Below are 21725 nucleotides of genomic sequence, written 5' to 3'. Positions count from 1 at the left end.
GAATTCTTCAGTTAGGAGTGGTAGTTGGTTCCATTAAGCAGTTAAGATGAGTGAGGGGATAGAGGAGGATCCTGAATCAGCGAAGTGAGACCAGTAGTTTTTCCGTGAGGGAAATAGCTTGTAGTAAAAGAGAAGTTATCCCTAACAAGTGTTTGAGAAAGAAAACTGGAACTTCTGTATATATTCCTGCCTTCACAAACTTAAGTAATTTTGAGACAAAGAAGTTTATAGATGTTTATTTAACCAGTGACTGCCAAGAGACTTCTCCCTGCAGTTTTAAACACCCATGTCTAGAACCAAACTACTTTATTGTGACAAAGTATCTGTGGCCTCTGTAGTTTATAGTTATACAAAGTTACCTCATTCCTCTTGTCTGTTTACCTACCAAATTTAAACATGATACCTACCAGACCATTTCCTCATAAAAGTGAAATAAAGCAGTATGTTTTGAATTACTATCAACCTCTGTTGTTCCATATACAAACAAAGGATTTTTGTCAGTTCCTCAGTATCCTAGGCCGGTTGAGCATATATCTACGTACATCTAAACAACTGGGTGTGACAGACAGAAAAACAAAGAATAAGGAAGGGGGCTGCCCAGCCAAAAGGGGGGGGATTGTTATACACTGCAACCCAGATTTGAAAGATGGGGCGTGCAGGGATTTTTTCGTAGAAAAAGTCCAGCAGGAACTCATTTGCATATTAGGCCACACCCCCTGATGCCACCATTGTTTCACATGGGTTTTTTTTAAAAAAAAAAAGCCCGGGGGGGGCTTATTTGCATATTAGGCCATACCCCGACACCAAGTCAGCCAGAACTGCATTCCTGCTCAAAAAAAGCCCTGGGAGTGTGTATTTAGGATGTGGCTGTCTTATATACACATGATCATGGGAACCTCACATGACTGTATTATAAACCATCTAATTTCTTTCTCTCTAAAAGCATGACATAAAACACCTCTGAGCATCTCAAAGCACAACTGTTGCAAAATCTGTTCCACTTGTTCTAGGATTTATTGTGAACATCAAATCATTGGTTCCTAAGTTATTATTCTCAAGGCTGAAAACTTGTAGGTCAGCTAGAAGAGTGGGGCAGGGGTGAACTTGTTTGCAGATTTGCACAAAAACCTAATAGCAAACTCTCAGGCCTGCTGTGTCAAAACAGCCTAAACAAAGGTTCAAAGTTTTAAATTTGGAAATAAAGAAAGATCCTTAACTAGGAAGCAGCTTGAAAGGCCTTATCTGAGTCATCTACAATATTCCCCACTAAGGAGGGCACAACAAATACCTGACAACCAAATAAGCTAACCTAGCAAAAAAAATCATCCAGCTAGAAAAGATAGTGGTCAACCTCTATTTGACAAAAACCCATATATAAACAGAGACACTGGATCAAAGCAATCAAGGAGCAACCGTGGCTCAGTGGTAGAGCACCTACTTGGCATGCAGGACGTCCCAGGTTTGATCACTGCGATGCCACCCTCTATGAGGGACCTGGGGACCCAGCAGAATTACAGTTCATCTCCGGAGATCAGTTCCCCTGGAGAAAATAGACACTTTGGAGGGTCCAGTTTATGGCACTGTACCCCACTGAATTCCCTGTTCTCCCCATCCCAAATTTCTCAACCTGAATCTGGCAACCCTAAATTGAAAAGACCAGGAAATAGGTAATGTGAAAGGCCTTGACCTGAGGCCCTGGACAGCCACTGCCAGCAGACAATAGTTACCTTGATGGACCAAGTGTCTGATTCAGCAGAAGGCAGTTTCATGCCTGTCTGTCCATCTAATCCAGCATCCTGTTTCCAACAATGTCCAGCCAAAATGCTTCTTGGAAAGCCTACAAAGAGGATGTGAAGGTACCAGCCTTCACTTGTATCCATTGTTCAGGCAAGAAGATCTAATCACATCCAGAATTGTTGAATGAGACCCTCCATTCAGATTGGCTGAAGTTCAGGATCAGTATTGTCCATTCAGACTGGCTGCAGTTCTCTTGAAGTCTTTCACATCATTTCCTACCTAGTCCTGTTTAACTGGAGATACCAGGAATCAGACCGGAGACTTTCTGTGTGCCAAGCAGATGCTCTACCACTGAACCACAGCTGAACCCAGTCTATTGTTGCTGCTCTCATGCAAGTTTAAGTTGGCATAAAAGGAGCACTGCAGGATCAGATGGAGGAAGAGGGCCCATCTAATATAGCGTTCTATTTCCATTTTCATACAGATGCCCCTGGTAAGCCTATGAGTAGAGAGGAAGACAGCAGGGCTCACTCTGTTATATTTGTTTCCCTGGTACACTGTTTCTTTACATGTTCTAGTACAGGGGTGGCCAAACTTACTTAATGTAAGAGCCACATAGAATAAACATCAGATGTTTAAGAGCCGCAAGACATGAATGTCAGACGTTTGAGAGCCACAAGGAAGAAAAGGAAGGAAGACAAATAAATGTGACTTTAAATGCATTCTCCAAGCTGCCAGCTGGCTTGGCTTGGAGAAGTGATTTAAAGGGACAGACGCCTTCTCCAAGCCAGCCAACAAGGTAGTGGAGACTTCAAGAGACACACAATATGTGTGAAAGAGTCACATGTGGCTCCCAAGCCAGTTTGGCCACCCCTGCTCTAGTATCACATCTATTTAGTATGATAGACCTTCTTCCACGAAAGTGTATAATCCCTTTTAAAGGTCTCTGAACTTGCAATGGCAAATCCCACCAGTGTATCACGCATTGTGCCAAGAACTTCCTGTTGACCCCACAGCTCATCAGAAGGCCTGTTGGTGAAGGGACTCGAGGGACAAAATTCTGGGGAGTAGAAAGTCACCCTGGGGAGCCCACAGAGCAAGGGAAGTCATGTGATTTATTTCCATGGGATACTTTGGATTGACACCTCATTGAGGTCAGCAGGAGCCCCAAAGAAACCTAGAGGCTCACGGCTGCTCTTGGCAACCATGCGAGAAATATTACCAGGTGTGCACTGAGCCTAGCAGAGTCCTGCTTTTGCCCAGTCACTCCTGATTACTTCCCAGGATGATAAGAAGGCACGTACCAGAAGATGTGGCCAAGGAGCATCGCAGCATAGTCACGGAGCGTCCAGTGGTCGTTGAGGGGGTTGATAGAGGCTGCCAGGGGCTCCAGGACACAGTACATGACGCTGGCGATGAGGCTCTTGACGTAGGAGCCCAGGCACAGGTAGGGGTTCTGGATGAGGCTCTTGGCCACGTGCAGGAGGCGATTCAGCTGCTCCAAGTCATGGCTCACTGACTTGACCTGCCACCAGAGCCAGAAAAGGAAAAGATATTGCAGGAAGGGATGGGCCCAAGGAATGGAGTCTAAGCAGATCCCAGTCCTTCCAGGCAGTATCACACTCACTGAGCCTCCACACATGGCCCATGGAACCTTCACATCTCTTCTCCAGCATCTCAGTCCATATTGTCATATGTTATTTTATGGATTTACTTCACCTCTAACATGCTTTCCATCCCAAAGCGGCCCACATCATTCCCTGGTCCTCTGCTTCATCAGCACAACAACTCTGTGAGGTCGGTTGGGCTGAGATTGTGTGATCAGCCCACGGCCACTCAGCAAGCTTCCATGGCAGAGTGGCAGTTCGAACCTGGGACTCTCCCTGATGCTAGCCTGCCCCTCTAACCATGACACCACACTGGTTCTTTCTTACAATTACATTACACTGAAGTACTCCACAGTCTCACACAATCAGAGTATGTGGCATTTGCTTTAAAGCTAAACTTCCGAGAATGCCGATGCCTGTTACAAAGAAAGCTTCTAGTCCAGGGGAGGAGAACCTCCATCCCGAGGGCCGTATATGGCCCTCGAGGTCACTTGGTGTGGCCCTCAGGGATTGCTGGGCCGAACCGAGCCATGTGTCAGTCTCCTTGGGGCCTGGCTGGCCAGCGAGGATAGTGGGGCCCAGCTGCGCTATGCAGCAGCCTCTCCAGGGCCAGGCAGGAATCACAGAGCCCAGATGTAGTGTGCAGCAGCCTCCCTGGGGCCTGGCTGACCGGCCAGAATGGCTGCGGGGCCTGGAAAAGTTACTGTCACGGTTCAGTTTGCACTTGATTATCCCAGATGGTGTGGCCTAATATGCTAATGAGTGTGGCCTAATATGCTAATCTTAGGGAATGTGGTCTAATATGCTGAGTTCCTGCTGGGCTTTTTATACAAAGAAGCCCTGGACCTATGCATTTGCCTAGGGCGGCGGTCCAGGTGTGTGTGCGAGCCAGATTAGGCTCTCCCCACATAACTTCAAATAGAAAAACAATTATTTGCATTAATTTTGCTGGCCTGAATCATTCTCCCTCGGCAGAGCACTGTTTTTTAAGTTGATAATTTTTTATGGCCCGTGAATGATGTTATAAATATCCATATGGCCCTTGGCAGAAAAAAGTTCCCCACCCCTAGTCCTTATGATAAGAAAGACAAGTTTGAAAGCATGTGAGCAAGATATCGGAATGAAAGCGATTGCCAATCCATAATGCCAATCCAGTCTCCTCTCTCTTGTCTCCCAAAACGCTGGTCATTTTCTTGACTTACTGCTTCCATGGACCTGTTCAGGACTAGTAAATATCACCCTTCCCTAAACAGCTTTCCCCTTTCACCCTGCTTTTCTTAGTTAGCTCATGTGTGTGTCATTGTTTTTACCCTGTTTTTAATTTTAAAAACCCTACCAGTTGAACATTTGCCTGGTTATTTCCAAGAGTTCTTAAAGGAACAATCCCAGTATATGCAGATGTCTTGGTTCCAGTTGCCCCTCATCTCACTCAGTCTCTAAGCTAATTCCCTCAAATAAAGTAGAGATTGCCTCTCTGGGTAACACTGTTGTGAAAACTAATCATGCAAAATGGCTCCTGTCATTGTCAAGGAGGAAGGGTAAGAGGATAACCTCATAAAAAAGAGAAACACACAAATTTGGCCGGAGGTGCTCTACTCACCCCGCTCACAACATAGACAAAGTAAGGCAGAAGGGCTGCAATTTTTGAGTTGGTCTGCAAGTCCTGAAGGGCGACCTGCATGAGAAGGAACCCAAAGGTCAAACGTGGCAAGGGAGAAGCAATTCTGCCATCTCATTCTTCTGGACCAGACCTTCATTCAGCTCAGCCCACTTTTAAAGGTTTGGCCCAAAAGTCCTTATCCTCCCCTCTCTTCACATTTCATAAGGCTGCAGAGGGCACTGTGAATTCTAACCATGTAATCCTAAACCTGTGAATTCTAACCATGTAATCCTAATCCTAAACCTAAGAGTTCCAGCCTTCTCAGACCATTAGCTTCAATGCACTGAGAAAAGTGTAACTCGGTTTAGGATTGCACAGTAAGAGTCTCAAACACAGTCCTGGCTCCATGACCTTTCTTTGGGCACTCTAAGACCTACGCCCTCCTCTTGGCAAGGCAGTACCACATAACCACCTGTTCACTGCCAGTTTCCTCCTTCCTTTCTGTTTATCTAACTCATTTTTATCCGCTGAGGAGCCCAGGGTAGCATACATGCTTCTCCCTTCCTCATTTTATTTATTTAGAAAATGTTTTCTCCAGGGAAATTGGCCAGTGCAGCTTACAAAATAAAACATAATAAAGACATCAAAGCTTGTTAACCGTCCCACACAACCATGTGAGGTTGGTTAGTATGGGAGTTCAACTAGTCTATGATCACCAAGCAAGCTTCAGTCAACACTACCAAAATGCCAGCCAGACATTCTTAACCACTACACCACACTGTCTCTCAAGCAAGTGGGCTGCATTCCAGATTTGTTATTCCTGCACTCTGGGACTTTTCAGTGCCTGGTTCCCTCCTCCACACACCCCCTTTCTCAATGGTGGTGGAGCTTTTAACAGCCCCCAAATGAAGCAGTGAAGCATCCTGGGATTATTATTGTTTCCATGCCAACTGTGTTTACTTCTGGCCTGGTCAATCACACCTCAGAGACTGAAAGGAGGCAAAAGGGGTCCCCAATGGACATTCTAGAATTCTCTCTTCTGTTTCACACACACACACAAACACACACACACAAAACCCATCCTTCCAGGTACAACAGAGAGCAGTGCCTGTCAGTTATCATGTACAAGAAATTGGCCTGTTTGAGAAAGAGGGACAAGGCCCATCAGCCTCGCTGTGAAGCTGGTTCTCATGTAAGGAGAAAAGAAAAACAAAGAAGGGAAAGAAACTTAACCCAAAAACTGGAGTAAAAAACCTAAAAGGTTAATTTGCAATTAAAGGGCCAAACATTAAAAACAAAGTGTAAAAAAATCATAAATCAACATACATATATTTATTGTAGAAAGCTAAAACCATTTAAGGGCCCATCATAAGCCTCTATCCTACGTAAAATCATAAAACCTCAATGGGAACCCAATCAACTTGACCTGACGTGTTTCAACCTAAATTGGTCTTCTTCAGAGGTCAGCAAGGTAAGTACACATATTGGCTCATAATACAGAACAGAATAAAACAACAGAACAATGCTGGACCACAAGGAAATTTCTGTAATATAAAAGAGAAAAATTATAAATTTGTAAAAATATTTTTTCATGCTATTTAAGGATAATATTTAGGATTAATTACTTACACTGAAGTGACAAAGACTTAGAGATATTCTTGAGGCCTCTTATTCTACAGCCCTATGTCTTAATCAAGGGCATACCTATAGCATTCTGTGTTTTTTTGTATGCCTAAGAACAAAATATTAGCCAAAATATAAAAGTTAAACCACACTAAAAATAATACCGAATAAAACCATAAATTTCAAATTTAATCAGTTGTCTCACCACGTGTTCCAGAATTGATCAAGTAAGTCAGAGCCTATGTGCCAAGAGTTGTGTGTAGTGCACTGAAGCTGGTGCTCAGCTTAAAAATGCTAGGAACCAGAAGATGCAATCCTGGCCCAATTAAAGCAAATGCTGTAATTAGAACAAAGGTCATGAGGGAAGATAAATTGGAAATTACAGGTACATTACAGGTAAAATGGAAAACTTTAAAAATTACAAAAATAATTTCGAAATTATTATACACAAAACCAATCAATTTCCACATTCAAACCATGAGGTGCTAAAAGCCCCTAGAGTGTGAATCCAAAATTTCTCTCTGGCCCTCAGACGTTGCGCAACCTGTAATATTTGTTCCAAGATAAAGAACTGCGAGTGCTTATCAGAGTGATTTGATGAAGTCCAGTGTTTCACCAAGGGAGCATTCTTCCTTTGAAGAGAGATGTTACTTTTGTGCTCACAAATCCTGGTTTTCACAGTCCTAGTTGTACAGCCAATGTACATTAAGTCACAGCAGATTATACAATGAAAAACAGATTTGGAATTACAATTAAGGAATGACAATGAAATACTTCTTCTGCTTGGTAGAGTCAAGAAAAGAATCAGTGCGATGCATTAAACTGCAAACAGAGCAGCCCCATGTGGGGGCAAAATTGCAGATTCTTTTGTAATTCCAAATCTATTATTTATTGTATAATCTGCTGTGACTGGACTTCATCAAATCACTCTGATAAGCACCTGCAGTTCTTTATCTTGGAACAAATACATACTCCAAAATTACAGCTTGCACAATGTCTGAAGGCCAGAGACATTTTGGATTCACACTCTAGGGACTTTAATATCCCATGGTTTGAATGAGGAAATTAATTGGTTTTGTGTATAACGGAGAGAAAATTTTGAAATTATTTTTGTAATTTTTAAAATTTTCCATTTTACCTGTAATGTATCTGAAATTTCCAATTTATCTTCCCTCATGACCTTTGTTCTAATTACATCATGTGCTTTGATTGGGCCAGGATTGCATCATCTGGTTCCTAGCATTTTTAAGCTGAGCACCAGCTTCAGTGCACTACACACAACTCTTGGCACATAGGCTCTGACTTTACTTGATCAGTTCTGGAACACGTGGTGGGACAACTGATTAAATTTGAAATTTATGGTTTTATTCGGTATTATTTTTAGTGTGGTTTAACTTTTATATTTTGGTTAATATTTTGTTCTTAGGCATACAAAAAAACACAGAATGCTATAGGTATGCCCTTGATGAAGACATAAGGCTATAGAACAAGAGGCCTCAAGAATATCTCTAAGCCTTTGTCACTTCACTGTAAGTAATTAATCCTAAATATTATCCTTAAATAGCATGAAAAAATATTTTTACAAATTTATAATTTTTCTCTTTTATATTACAGAAATTCCCTTGTGGTCCAGCATTGTTCTATTGTTTTATTCTGTTCTGCATTATGAGCCAATATGTGTACTTACCTTGCTGACCTCTGAAGAAGACCAATTTAGGTTGAAACGCATCAGGTCAAATTGAGTGGGTTCCCATTGAAGTTTTATGATTTTACATAGGATAGAGGCTTATGATGAGCCCTTAAATGTTTTTAGCTTTCTACAATAAATACATGTATGTTGATTTATGATTTTTTTAAACTTTGTTTTTAATGTTTGGCCCTTCAACTGCATATTAACCTTTTAGGTTTCTTTCTCATGTCAGGAGGTCAAGAACCGCTGCCAACATTTTTCACAGCCCCAAAGACCAGGAAGAGGAGGAGAATAATCAAGGCCCTTCAGTGAGCTGCCTGCCCTGGATTCCAAACAACTTGCAGCCTTTCCAGTCAGGAGTTCCTTGCAGCTGTGAAATCATCAGTGCCTTCCAGCCCCTTCCTTCCTGCCCCACAATGCAGTTTCACAACCCAGCTCCTCAACACCAGCTGCGCGTACTATCATAAGAACATAAGAGAAGTCATATTGGATCAGGCCGAACATTCTGTGTCACACAGTGGCCAAAAAAATCAGGCACCCCCCACTACCCAGAGCCCTCCACTACCCACCTTCATCAGCTGGGGGTCATCCCCCAGCACAGCCCGGGTCATGTGCTGGTAATACTTTTGCAGGTCATCAGTCAATGCTGAGACAGCACTAGGCACTGCAAGACAGAAGAGAAGGTGCAGTTCACAGATGTTTTAGAAGAGAGCCACAAAGAGGAACAGACTCAAAGGGTAAGAAATGGACAAGTGTTGGCCATTCCATTCTTTGATCTTATATGGCTACTTTAGTTTGTGTGCGTGTGTGAGATGTTGAGTCACGACTGATTCATGGTGGCCCCAGGACCACAGGGTTTTCAAAGCAAGGGATAATCAGTAATGGTTTGCCATTGCCTTCCTCTGCATAGTGACCCCAGTCTTCCTTAGTAGCTTCCCATCCAAGTACTAACCAGGGCTGACTCTGCTTAGCTTTCAAGCCCTAACAAGACTGGACTATGCTGAGCTATGGAGCTGTTCTGCTTTTTATCCCGCCCTGCCTCCAAGCAGCTCAGAACAGTATTCCCCATGCCATCATTTTATCCTCAAACCAACCCTGTGAGGTAGGTTAGGTGTTTGTGTGTGTGTGTGTGTGTGTGTGGAGAGAGCGTGCAAATGGCCCAAGGTCACCCAGTAACCTTCACATCATGATGAGAATTTAAACTTGCATCTAACCAATCCCAGTTTGATACCCTAACCACTATACTGTGTTGATTACCAGAGAATGGCATTGTGGGTTTAGTGGAAGGAGCCTGTGCTAGGAGGCAGCAGCTGGAACCCACCCTTTGCAGGTTGGCCCTCCCTCAATTCTGAGTTCTCCCATAAGGGATTGGCAATACCCCTCACTAAACTGCAGGAGAGGCGCTCCAGAATTTTCAGGTACAGTCTTGCTTCTGCATGACAGGGATCCAGACCCCAGTTTACAAATGGCCCATCCTTGTGTTTGTGGCACTACTCTAGATGCAACCACTCACACAATGGGGTTGTCCAGGCTCTTACCAGATCCTTGAGGTTCCAGGTTCCCTTTTCCATCCAGGTAAGAGACGTGAACTAAAACAGAGAAATAAGAAGTCAACCATCAAGCTCGTCAACCAGTCCGTTGTCTGATTCCCCACATCACACCTACAGCCTGCAAGAATTCACTATACCAATTAAAACAGAATTTCTTATGAGTAGGGAAGTATTTCTTTTTCAGCCTAATGGAGATGTGGTGTGTTTTTTTTCATGCTCCCTGCAAGACACACTTTTGCTGAAAAGGGGGGTGAGGTGTTTTGTTTTTAAACTGAACTTCATGTCAGCTTCAAAACATAAGAACAGCTTTACTGGATAATGCCAAAGGTCCACCTGACACAGCATTCTGTTTACAGCTGCAGCTAGCCAGATGTTTCCAGGAATCCCCCATGCAGGGCAGGAAGCCAATAGTTCTGTTCTGTCGTGTGACCCACCACAATTGGTCCATGGAGGTCTATGACCCCTGAACATGGAGGCTTGCGCCTGATACTGTGATTTTTAATTGTAATTCACTAGAGAAATATTCTAAAGAAAATTATTTAATAATACATGTATTCATAAGGACTAATCGCCACTGACAGATCTCCTCCATGAATGTACCAAATCCTCTTTCAAAGCTATCTAAGACAGAAGCTTTTTATGGAAATTTGATTCTGCAAAATAATTATGTGTTTATAGAGGAGGTCCACTGGTGACTATTAGCTCTGACAGGTAAAGGAGAGCCTCCATTTTCAGAGGCAGTATACCTCAGCTGAGCAACAAAATAAGAAATAATTTATTTTTGTCAGAGTTATCTATATTGAGAAGTGCCAAGGGATTTGGAAAAGGTGATGATGAAGCCTCGGGAAGCGATTGGCTGAGTCTCCTTTCTATCACACTAGGCAGGGCAGCGAGGAGTTTCTCTGGCTTCCCTTAGCTGAGTTGCACCAGGACCTGGAGAAAGGCAGGCCTCTAGGAAAGGAGGAACCAACCAGAGGGAAGAAGAAGATATTGGATTTATATCTCTTCCTCCACTCCAAATCTCAGAGTCTCAGAGCGGCTCACAGTCTCCTTTATCTTCCTTCCCCACAACAGGCACCCTGTGAGGTGGGTGGGGCTGAGAGGGCTCTCACAGCAGCTGCCCTTTCAAGGACAACCTCTGCCAGAACTATGGCTGACCCAAGGCCATTCCAGCAGGTGCAAGTGGAGGAGTGGGGAATCAAACCTGGTTCTCCCAGATAAGAGTCCGCACACTTAACCACTACACCAAACTGGCTCTGAAGAAGCGGACCAAGGTACGCGGCCATGGCAGAGCTTTAGATGCAGAAGGTCCCAGATTCAACCTTGGCTCAAAAAGATCCCAGGTCCTGCAAAATACTTCCCCACCACCACTTGAAACCCTGGAGAGCTGCTGCCTGTCGGTTCAGGGACAACTGGACCAGCAGTCTGATTTGGAGTGAAGCAACTGGGGATCGGTGGCAGAGGGCATACCCTGCAGGCAGAAGAGTTTCAATCCCCAGCATCCCCATTTAAAGGATCTCCCGTGGTAGCAGCTCTTGGGAAAGGCCTGCTGTCCACCTGGAGTAAATCATACTGAGCAAGATGGATCAGTGGTCTGAGTCAGCATTAGGCAACACCTCGTATTCCAGAGGGGAGGCCAGAATTCAGAACACTCGCTTTGCATGCAAATTGACAGATTCCATTCCCTCTGCTTAAAAGATCTTGAGCAGCAGGCTTCTCTGCGTGCAACACTTGCAGAGTCAAAGTAAGAGATCTTTGCAAAACAAACAGCCATGCATGCAGATGGCTCCAGTCTCAATGCCTCAATACAATCTCAGGTTCAAGGATTTCAGCTTGCAGGACTATGAAAGCTGGTCTCTCTCAGCCTAAGAACAAAGTAGGAGTCCAGTAAGACCAGCAAAGTTTTATTCAGAATGTAAGCTTTTGTGTGCATGCACCCTTCGTCAGACAATGAAATGGGGTACAATGAGCAGAGTTACAGTATGTCACAGAAGTGAGTACACCCCCTCACATTTTGTAAATATTTAAGTATATCTTTTCATGTGACAACACTGAAAAAAGGACACTTGGCTACAATGTAAAGTAGTGTCATGGGTGCTGGGGACCCTGCAGAAGAAGCTGAGCCTGCAGAAGAAACTGTGCCCCTGCCACCGGCACCAGTGCCCCTGCCTCCTACTGGAAAAGATCCAAGCCCCCCTGCCTCGCCCTCTTGGGTGGCTCGTGTGCGTGACCGCCTTCGTCAGGACCTCAGGGATCGGAGGAGGGCGGCACGCTCACAAGCAAGATGCTCCCTGAGTTCTAAAAGGATCCTGGCCCCTCTAGGAGTGCGGATGCTTGAGTCTCAGCAGGATCCTGGCCGCCCTCTGAGTCAGCAATTAGTCCAAATGGGCAACAGACAGCAGAGGGCTATATAGCTGTGGGCTTTGGGAGAAGGCTTTGTGGAAGTAACTAGTCACCTGACGTTCTAGCATCCACTTCGGCTTCTGACTTTGGCTTCTGGACCCCTTGACGTTGGCTTTGACTTCTGGACCGCCTGACTTCGGCTTCTGAACCTCTGACCTGCGATACCTGGACTGTGATTTGGTTTTGGCGCTTTGAACCCTCTTTGCTCACCAGCTACAGACCTTGGACTGCCCCTGGACTTCGCCTGGCCTGGCCCCAGCTCGTGACAAGTATTGAGTCTACAGCTTGTGTAACAGTGCAAATGTGCTGTCCCCTCAAAATTATGCAACACACATTAATGTCTAAACTGCTGGCAACAAAAGTGAGTACACCCCTAAGTGATAATGTCCAAATGGGGCCCAAGCAGCCATTTTCCCTCCCTGGTGTCATGTGACTCGTTAGTGGTACAAGGTATCAGGTGTGAAGGGGAAGCAGGTTATCGCTTTCACTCCCTCATACTGGTCACTGGAAGTTCCACATGGCGCCTCATGGCAATGAACTCTCTGAGGAGCTGAAAAAACGAATTGCTGCTCTACATAAAGATGGCCTAGGCAATAAAAAGATTGCCAAGACCCTGAAACTGAGCTGCAGCACGGTGGCCAAGACCATACAGTGGTTTAACAGGACAGGTTCCACTCAGAACAGGCCTCGCCATGGTCAACCAAAGAAGTTGAGTGCCCGTGCTCAGTGTCATATCCAGAGGTTGAAGGGGTGGGGGGTCAGCCTGTCTGCTCAGACCATACGCCACATGCTGCATCAAATTGGTCTGAAGGGCTGTCGTCCCAGAAGGAAGCCTAAAGATGATGCACAAGAAAGCCCACAAACGGTTTGCTGCAGACAAGCAGACTAAGGACATGGATTTCTAAAACCACGTCCTGTGGTCCGATGAGACCAAGATAAACTTATTTGGTTCTGATGGTGTCAAGCGTGTGCGGCGGCAACCAGGGGAGGAGTACAAAGACAAGTGTGTCTTGCCTACCGTCAAGCATGGTGGTGGGAATGTCATGGTCTGGGGCTGCATGAGTTCTGCCGGCACTGGGGAGCTACAGTTCATTGAGGGAACCATGAATGCCAACATGTACTGTGACATACTGAAGCAGAGCATGATCCCCTCCCTTCGAAGACTTGGCCGCAGGGCGGTATTCAAACATGATAACGACCCCAAACACACCTCCAAAACGACCACTGCCTTGCTAAAGAAGCTGAGGGTAAACATGATGGACTGGCCAAGCATGTCTCCAGACCTAAACCCTATTGAGCATCTGTGGGGCATCCTGAAATGGAAGGTGGAGTTGCGCAAGGTTTCTAACATCCACCAGCTACGTGACGTCATGGAGGAGTGGAAGAGGACTCCAGTAGCAACCTGTGAAGCTCTGGTGAACTCTATGCCCAAGAGGGTTAAGGCAGTGCTGGAAAATAATGGTGGCCACACAAAATATTGACACTTTGGGCCCCATTTGGACATTATCATTTAGGGGTGTACTTACTTTTGTTGCCAGCAGTTTAGACATTAATGGCTGTGTGTTGTGTAATTTTGAGGGGACAGCACATTTACACTGTTACACAAGCTGTGCACTCACCACTTTACATTGTAGCCAACTGTCATTTCTTCAGTGTTGCCACATGAAAAGATATACTTAAATGTTTACAAAATGTGAGGGGGTGTACTCACTTCTGTGCCATACTGTACATATAGCTGGTGGACAGTGATTAAGCAAGCAAAAGAGTACCAAGTCAGAATCTACGCTAAAATAGTACAGTTAACAAAATGAAAGAATGACCAGCTTGGTTTAGATACTATTTGTTGTGTTAGACAGCAGCCAAGTCAATAAACATGTCAGAATTGAAGAGACAATTAACAGATTGCAATAAATTCAGAATCTGTTGTTGTTCTCAGTTTAACCCAGCCTTGAGGAGCTATAGAGCAATTAACATTCTGCATTTATTGCCTGTAACACTCTCGCCATCACTCTTCCATTCTGACATGTTTATTGATTGTTTATTAATTAACAGACTGCATTTATTGCCTGTGACACTCTCACCAGCACTTTTCTATTCTGACATGTTTATTGATTGTTTATTAATTGCACTATTTTAGCATAGAGGTTCTGACTTGGTACTATTTTGCATGCTTAATCAGTGACCACCAGCTATATGTAACTCTGCTCACTGTACCCCATTTCATTGTCTGATGAAGTGTGCTTTTAGCACATGAAAGCTTACATTCTGAATAAAGCTTTGTTGGTCTTAAAGGTGCTACTGGACTCCTACTTTGTTCTGTTGCTTCAGACCAACACGGCTACCCGCCTGGATCTCTCAGCATGAGGATGACTCAGCTCCAAAAGGAAAGCTTGGCTGTTTCACACATGCAAGTCACTGTTTAATATCACAAGGCATACTACAGGGATGACTGAGTGGGTTTCCTTCCCCAGCTTGAGCATGCCTTCTCCTCCCAAACAGTACATCTGACACAGGCACTGTCCAGTAAACTGCACGCAGTGGCCTGTCTTGTTCTATGTTATAGATCAAATCATTTTTAATTTTTGAACTAATCTGTGGGAATACTGATTCAATTAAATGCATGTTCATCCCTCCTCTGCCTCCGCTACCCCTTTTTAAAAGAAACAATGAAATCCACTTTTAAATTTTCAAAATATTGCTTTGGAATGGAATATGGGTTAGTGATACACAGGTCCCTAGCCAGTCAGAGCTGTGTACAGCTGCTTCCATTGCAATTGAGAAGAACACTTTAATGTGAGGGGGAACCTTTTTACAGCTTACTGAAACATAGCAAGAATGCTTGCACAGCAAGCTCACCGCTAAAATAACATACATCTGGACAGACACTGAGTTTGTACAACCTGAGCCCCTTCCCACGAAACGTACCCCTCACAGCAGTCTCAGCACAGCCCTGGGGGATGCTGGTTTCCAGTGCCAGATCCACCAAGTTCACCTCATGATCCTCCTGGAAATAAAGTTCTCCTTCCTTAAGGGCACGGAAAGGGAGGGCCTCCTGAGAGCCGTAACCACACACCGCCTGCAACGACAAGACACCATCAACCCCTCACAACTGCTCACACTGAAAGGTTGCAGGCTGTTGGCATTCTGATGGGATTGCCAACTGATAAAAAGATGTTTTATTGCAAAGGAGCTTTAAGAACAGAATGGAAAGGGAAATGGCTGAATTACAAGTTATTACAAAACTTGGAACAAACACCTCTCCAGGACTCAATGGGGATATTGGTTTCTTATCTCATTACATATGCTAAATTCATTCGGTCCTTACATCTGGCCCCTTCCAACTCTGTGATTCTATATGGATAAGAACACATAAGAACATAAGAAGAGCCCTGCTGGATCAGACCAATAGTTCATCTAATCCACAGAAGAATCGCCGCTTCCCCTTTTCCTGCTTTGCTGTCTTATACTGTGTTTTTAGTCAACATCCTAGCTCTAATTGTGTTACCCAATTACTCAGGAGTCATTCTCAACTGCAGATGCTATACTTTTCTTGCTGCATTGTTTTTAGCTGTAGTTACCTTGTGTTCCAGTGAGAAAGGCAAATTATAACCAAAGTAAATAAATAAAGCTATTTACTTATTTGTTTAAAAATCATGCTGCCTCTCCAGGGAAACTGCTTGAGGAGGCATACAAAATAAAGCAGAAGGAAAACATCACATTAAAATCTATCAGATCTCAGCTGCACCTCCACATTGCTCCAGCGCAGTGCTCGGTTGAAGTCTTCCACCGTCAGCTTCCGGCGCTTGGTGTGCTTCATGAATTGGGAACTGTTCTAAGGGCAAGAGAAGAAACAACCTCCTGTTTAAACAAAACAATCAAACCTAAATGGATAAAGCTCAGCCGTAAAGATCAGTGAAGATTCAACAAAGTTAAAATTACCAAAAGGGTTTCCACCAGAGTGTCAAGCTCCTCCATTTTTCTCCTTATTTACTGCTCAAGGCCTTCTGTTATTTACTGCTTAGCTGGCCTGGCAATCTGCCCTGGTATTGTTTATTACCCAGGATGGTTCCGGTTGTGTCTTCTGTGGAATGTGAGTCGACACCCTCTCTGGTTCCCAGAGTTCTTATCTATTCACAGGTCCCTGGCAGAACACTTTGTAGTATGGAGTTATTATGTTATGTTAACCTGGTAACCTTTAGGTTTGAATATTGCCTTATATTATCTTATATAGCAGGGGTGGCCAACGGTAGCTCTCCAGATGTTTTGCCTACAACTCCCATCAGTCCCAGCCAGATGTTTTTTGCCTACAACTCCCATCAGCCCCAGCCAGCATGCTGGCTGGGGCTGATGGGAGTTGTAGGCAAAAAACATCTGGAGAGCTACCATTGGCCACTCTGCTATATAGTGATGGTGTAGCTGGTATCTCTTCAGTCTTTTCACTGGCCATGTCAGTGAAGCATCTCCTGAATTCTAATGAATGCATCTATTTGAAATAAAGGATCTAATTATTTGGAGTATCGGGGCTTGATACAGAGGCCTCTAACTCAGCACTATAGACCCCCAGGCAAATGGGTCTAGAGAGGAAGTTCCCAAAACAAGGTACCACACCAGAGAAGACCTCCACTTCTGGAAAGCACCCACACAAATCCCCAAAGGTGGAACAGGGCCTCTGATCTTAGAATCATAGAGTTTGAAGGTACCCCCAGGGTCATCTGGTCCAACTGCCTGCACAATGCAGGAAATTCACAAATATATCTCCCTAAACTCACAGGATGCGCATTGCTGTCAGATGGTCATTTAGCTTTTGTTTAAAAACCCACAAGGAAGGAGAGCCCACCAACTCCTAAGGAAGCCTGTTCCACTGAGGAATTGCTCTAATAGTCAGGAAGTTCTTCCTAACATTGAGCCAGAAAATCTTGATCTAATTTCAACCCACTGGTTCTGGTCTTACCTTCTGGGGCCACAGAAAACAATTCCATACCATCCTCAATATGACGGCCCTTCAAGTACTTGAAGACAGAGGTCATATCACCTCTCAGTTGCCTCCTCTACAGGCTAAAAATGCCCAGCTCCTTCAACCTTTCTTCATAGGACTTGGTCTTCAGACCCCTCACCATCTTTGTCGCCCTCCTCTGGATCCATCCCAGCTTGTCTATATCCTTCTTAAAATGTGGTGCCCAAAACTGAACACAATACTCCAGGTGAGGTCTCAATACTCCAGGTAAAATGAACCATCACTTCACATGATCTGGACATTATACTTTTGTTAATACAGTCCAACAGTATAGGGGGCTCTGTATAGGAAACAGGTGGTCCTTTAACTACCCGAGTCCCAGATCTTAAAAACAGGATTCTAAGTAGTCACTTTTAAGTTTTTTAAAAAGTCAATAAAGCTCTTTTAAGTACAGCAAATATGTACTTCTTTCTTGTTTCATTTGCCCTTCATCTTGCTGCTCCATTCCAAACATAAGAGAAGCCATATTGAATCAGACCAATGGCCCATCCAGTCCAACAATCTGTGTCACACAGTGGCCAAAAAACCCCAAGTGCCATCAGGAGGTCCACCAGTGAGGCTAGAAGCCCTCCCACTGTGCCCCTCCCAAGCAACAAGAATATAGAGCATCACTATCCCAGATAGAGAGTCCCAACAATACGCTGTGGCTGATAGCCACTGATGGACCTCTGCTCCATATGTTTATCCAATCCCCTCTTGAAGCGGACTATGCTTGTAGCCGCCGCCACCTCCTGTGGCAGTGAATTCCACATGTTAATTACTCTTTGGGTGAAATCTTCACAAGTTGTCTCATATAGAACATCTCAAACTGCTTTCCAGCTACAATGCAGTATAGGTGCTTCTAGTTCTGTGCAGTCTACGAACAGACTCTCCAAAGTTTCAGGCACACACTAGTTCTGAGGACTGGCTATCTGAGATCCTTTGACCTTAGAGACAGCAGGAAGCTGTTGATGTCTGCATGCAACCGGAAGTACCCTCCTACCTAGTCATGATTCTATAAAGCTCCCTTAAGGTAAGGCAGTTATTGCTCCACTTGGCCCATGACTCTCTACTCTGACTGGCAGCAGATCTCCAAGCTGCAAGGAATTGAGCCTAAATCTTCTGTGTTGAGGGACGAACATCCATACTCCATTGCAGCCCACCCACTATAGAGGGAAAAGCTGTTGGGTTCACACCAACCCCCAGCTTGTATTCGTAGCCCTCTCCAGAATGCGGCATTCTCGGCACAAGGAATATGCCAGTTCCTCAGCATCTGCACTCCCTTCCTGATGCCTTCCAGTCACATTTGCTCCTGGTGGTTTTTAAGCAACGTAACCCAGAACGGCCTGGGCCCCATTTGCCCTTCTCCTCCCCCTGTCTCTTTAGAGTCACTTGGATCAAACAAGCTAGTGCTCCTTCAAGTCATCTCAGGAATCAAGCTGGACAGTGAGAACACTTAGAAAATGATGTTCTTGGGAGAGAAAACAGTTCTTAGAGGGAATCTAAGGCTCAGCCAACCCAATAAAAGTACAAAAGAACTGATAAGAGCTGTTAGTATTTTCATGACCAATATATGTTTGCTTATCTTTTCACAATACCTTTTCTGCTCACCAGCAATCAACCTTCTTGGGGCAAATACTTTACCATACATCTTCTGAAAAGCCCAGCCAAATGCATCATTTTTCATTATATTATTACATCTCTTACCTTTAGAAATGTAATGTTTTATTTACCCAAAGCAGCTTGCCTCATTCTCTTCTCCTTCCTTTTTATACTCACAACAACCCTGTGAAGCAGGTTAAGCTGAGTGTGTATGACTAGCCCAAGGATCACCCAGCAAGCTTCCATGACAGAGTGGGGATTCGAACCTGGGTCTCCTAGAACCCAGTCTCGCGCTCTAGCTACATATTTAGTATTACTGATAGTTTAATTGTGAGGATTTTGCGGCTAAGTTCTTGGGAATGAAACAGGCTTTAAAGCAAAGGGCATTCTGGTGGAGACCAGATGTGGAGCAGCTGATCAGAGACTCAGAAGAGACTCAGAGGGAAGTGGAGGATGATCCCTCAGTTCCTCACTGCCCCACCCACCTTTAGGCTGCCCACCAAGATCTCCCTTACCTGAGTGGCTTCACGCAGGCGGTAACAGACATCCTCAGCCAACAGGGCAGCCACTTCATCTGTCAGCTCCACACCAGTGCTCTCTGCCATCAGTCGAACTGATTCCCGCGGGATCTCCACAAAGCGACGTTCCTCCCGCTCTGACATGGTGGCAGCAGTGGCGTGGAAGACTGACAGCCGTCACAACTGCCAGACTCTTTCAGCCTCACCCTGTATGTGCATAAGGACCATAAGAGAGGTTCAGACCTAAGGTCCAACAAGACCACCAACCATTCCTTATTGTGGACAGCCAAACGTCTGAGGGTGGTCTACAAACAGAACATGAGGGCAACAGCTCTTTTTCAGCACCTGAGATTCACAGATATATTTCAACATGGAGGTTCCATTTCATCATCATGGTTAAAAATCATGGTTAGACCTCTCCTCCTGTATGAATTTGTCTAACTGCCTTATACTGAATTAGACCATGAAAGCCAGCATTGTCTCAGACAGAGTTCTTTCACATCACCTATCTCTTGAGACTTTTGATTTGGAGATGCTGGGGATTGAACCTGGGACCTTCTGATTGCCAAACAGACACTCTCCCCCACAGCCATAGCTCCTTCCTCCTTTTATTTAAAACCTTATTTATTTAAAACATTTATTTGGCACCTTTCTGAAGAACTCAGGGACCCTAAAGGGGTGAACATTGAGATGTTAAAAACAGCATTTCAATATATACATACAGAGAGAGAGAAAGCAAGTAAAGAAACACAAAAGAAAAAAAAGAAAAGTGTCCATTCGCTGGTAGAAGACAAACCATAGAGGGAGACAGATTAATCTCTGTGGAGAGGGAGTTCCAAAGTCCTGGTGCCACAACCAAGGAAGCCCTGTCTACGGCTCCTGCCTGTCTAGCCTCAGATGGTGGAGGTACCCAAAGCAGGGCCTCAGAAGATTATCAGAGTGGTTGGTTAGGTTCATATGGGAGTAGACAGTCCTTCAAATATGCTGGGCCCAATCCATATAGGACTTTACAGGTCAATGCAGGAACTCTGAACTGGGCACAGAAGCAAATTGGGAACCTGTGTAGAAGGAACTCCAGTCAACTTCCTCCAACTGCAGTTTCTAGACAGTTTTAAGGGCAGCCCATACAGGCAATGAGTTCCACACATAATTATGTCTTGTGTTTAAAAGGCCTTCCTTTTGCCTTTCCATCAACTTCACTGAACAACTCCACGTCCAAGTGTTGGCTTGTTTTTATATTGTTATGTTGTTTTAATCCTAAAATGCTTTGAGGGAGATTTTGAAGAAATACAAGAAATAAAACAAACAGCAGTCTAAGTAGGAAAGAAAAATATCTCTCCATCTTCTTTCTTCATACCACTCACATTCATAAGCCTATTATATCCCCCCAATCATTTTTTTCTAATCTAACCCTCGTGCCAAGCAAGTTTTTCTCCTAGGAAAGGTGTTCCAATCCTTTCATAATTTTCAGATTTCCTTCACAGTCAGGCCAACTCCTTTCTATGGCCATTTCACCTGAATAAACACACATAAGACCCTTTGATACAGAGTCTGCATTCCTTTTAGGAAAATCAATGCCACATCCATAACAGCATTCTGTTGTAGAACCTGTTCCCCCTCTATCCAACCACCCCTCTCATTATCTTCCTTTAGACTGTTTTAGCCAAGACCCTCAGTGGACTGATCACCCTTTCTGTGCCCTGCAGGGTAGTACGCACCGATGTTTGGCCCAAAGGCCAGTTCTGGCAGCAAGACCTTCTCTTGCAGGTCCACCTACGAAGCTCCTTGGATTACATGGAAAAGATGTTGCAATAAGCAGGGCTTTTTTTGAAGCAAGAACTCCTTTGCATATTATGCCACATACCCCTGATGTGAAGAACCCTGTAAACTCTTGGAGGATTAGCTACATCAGGGGTGTGTGGCCTAATATGCAAAGGAGTTCTTGTTGCAAAACCCCCCAAAACTCTGGCAATAAGGACCTGCTTTGGGCACCACGAAAAAAGCTTTGGGGCTTTCGTAACAAACCTAGCAACTTAAAGGACCCAAGATCAATTTAAAATCAGGGACGGATCCTGCAAGGATGGGATCGCATAGCGGCATCTGGAGAAAAGGCCAATTGCACCTGGAAGGGAGGGAAGGCACAAGTAAGGGAGGCGAGCATAAAAGCTCCTGCTGTCTCCATTACAGGGGGAGGGAAAGAAAGAGGGTCATCCCGGGCATTCTTGCAGGGCCTCTAAATCCGTTGCATGGAAGAAAGAATTAGGATAGTTATGGAGGCCCTCACTGTGTAGGAGGAAAAGAAGCTGCAGGGTCCATTCAAGGAAAAGAGCCCGAGAAGCCCGTCCAAGTTACTCACCACCAGCTTCCAGCCCAGTGTCGACTTCAAGTCCGCCTTCTTTTGT

The 21725-nt window shown here is 44.6% G+C and overlaps 1 protein-coding gene across 2 annotated transcripts in view; it reads right to left on the bottom strand.

Annotated features, from left to right (window-relative positions):
- TAF6L (TATA-box binding protein associated factor 6 like) overlaps positions 1-21725 on the bottom strand; it is a 27986-nt gene extending 6261 nt beyond the window's left edge. The window contains exons 1-8 of one of the 2 annotated variants that reach the window (XM_060253616.1): positions 21680-21725; positions 19321-19530; positions 15956-16042; positions 15136-15286; positions 9796-9846; positions 8827-8921; positions 4945-5019; positions 3042-3262 (exon numbers count right to left, since the gene is read on the bottom strand). In XM_060253616.1, the coding sequence (XP_060109599.1) occupies positions 3042-3262; positions 4945-5019; positions 8827-8921; positions 9796-9846; positions 15136-15286; positions 15956-16042; positions 19321-19467 (827 nt within the window). In that variant the 5' untranslated portion in view covers positions 19468-19530; positions 21680-21725. The remainder of the gene's footprint in view (positions 1-3041; positions 3263-4944; positions 5020-8826; positions 8922-9795; positions 9847-15135; positions 15287-15955; positions 16043-19320; positions 19531-21679) is intronic. The other variant, XM_060253624.1, reaches the window with a different exon arrangement.

This window comes from Heteronotia binoei, chromosome 1 (assembly GCF_032191835.1).
Source record: "Heteronotia binoei isolate CCM8104 ecotype False Entrance Well chromosome 1, APGP_CSIRO_Hbin_v1, whole genome shotgun sequence".
NCBI classification, from domain to species: Eukaryota; Metazoa; Chordata; class Lepidosauria; order Squamata; family Gekkonidae; genus Heteronotia; species Heteronotia binoei.
Note: the sequence above shows the minus strand (reverse complement) of the source record. Positions and strands in the feature narration are given on the sequence as shown.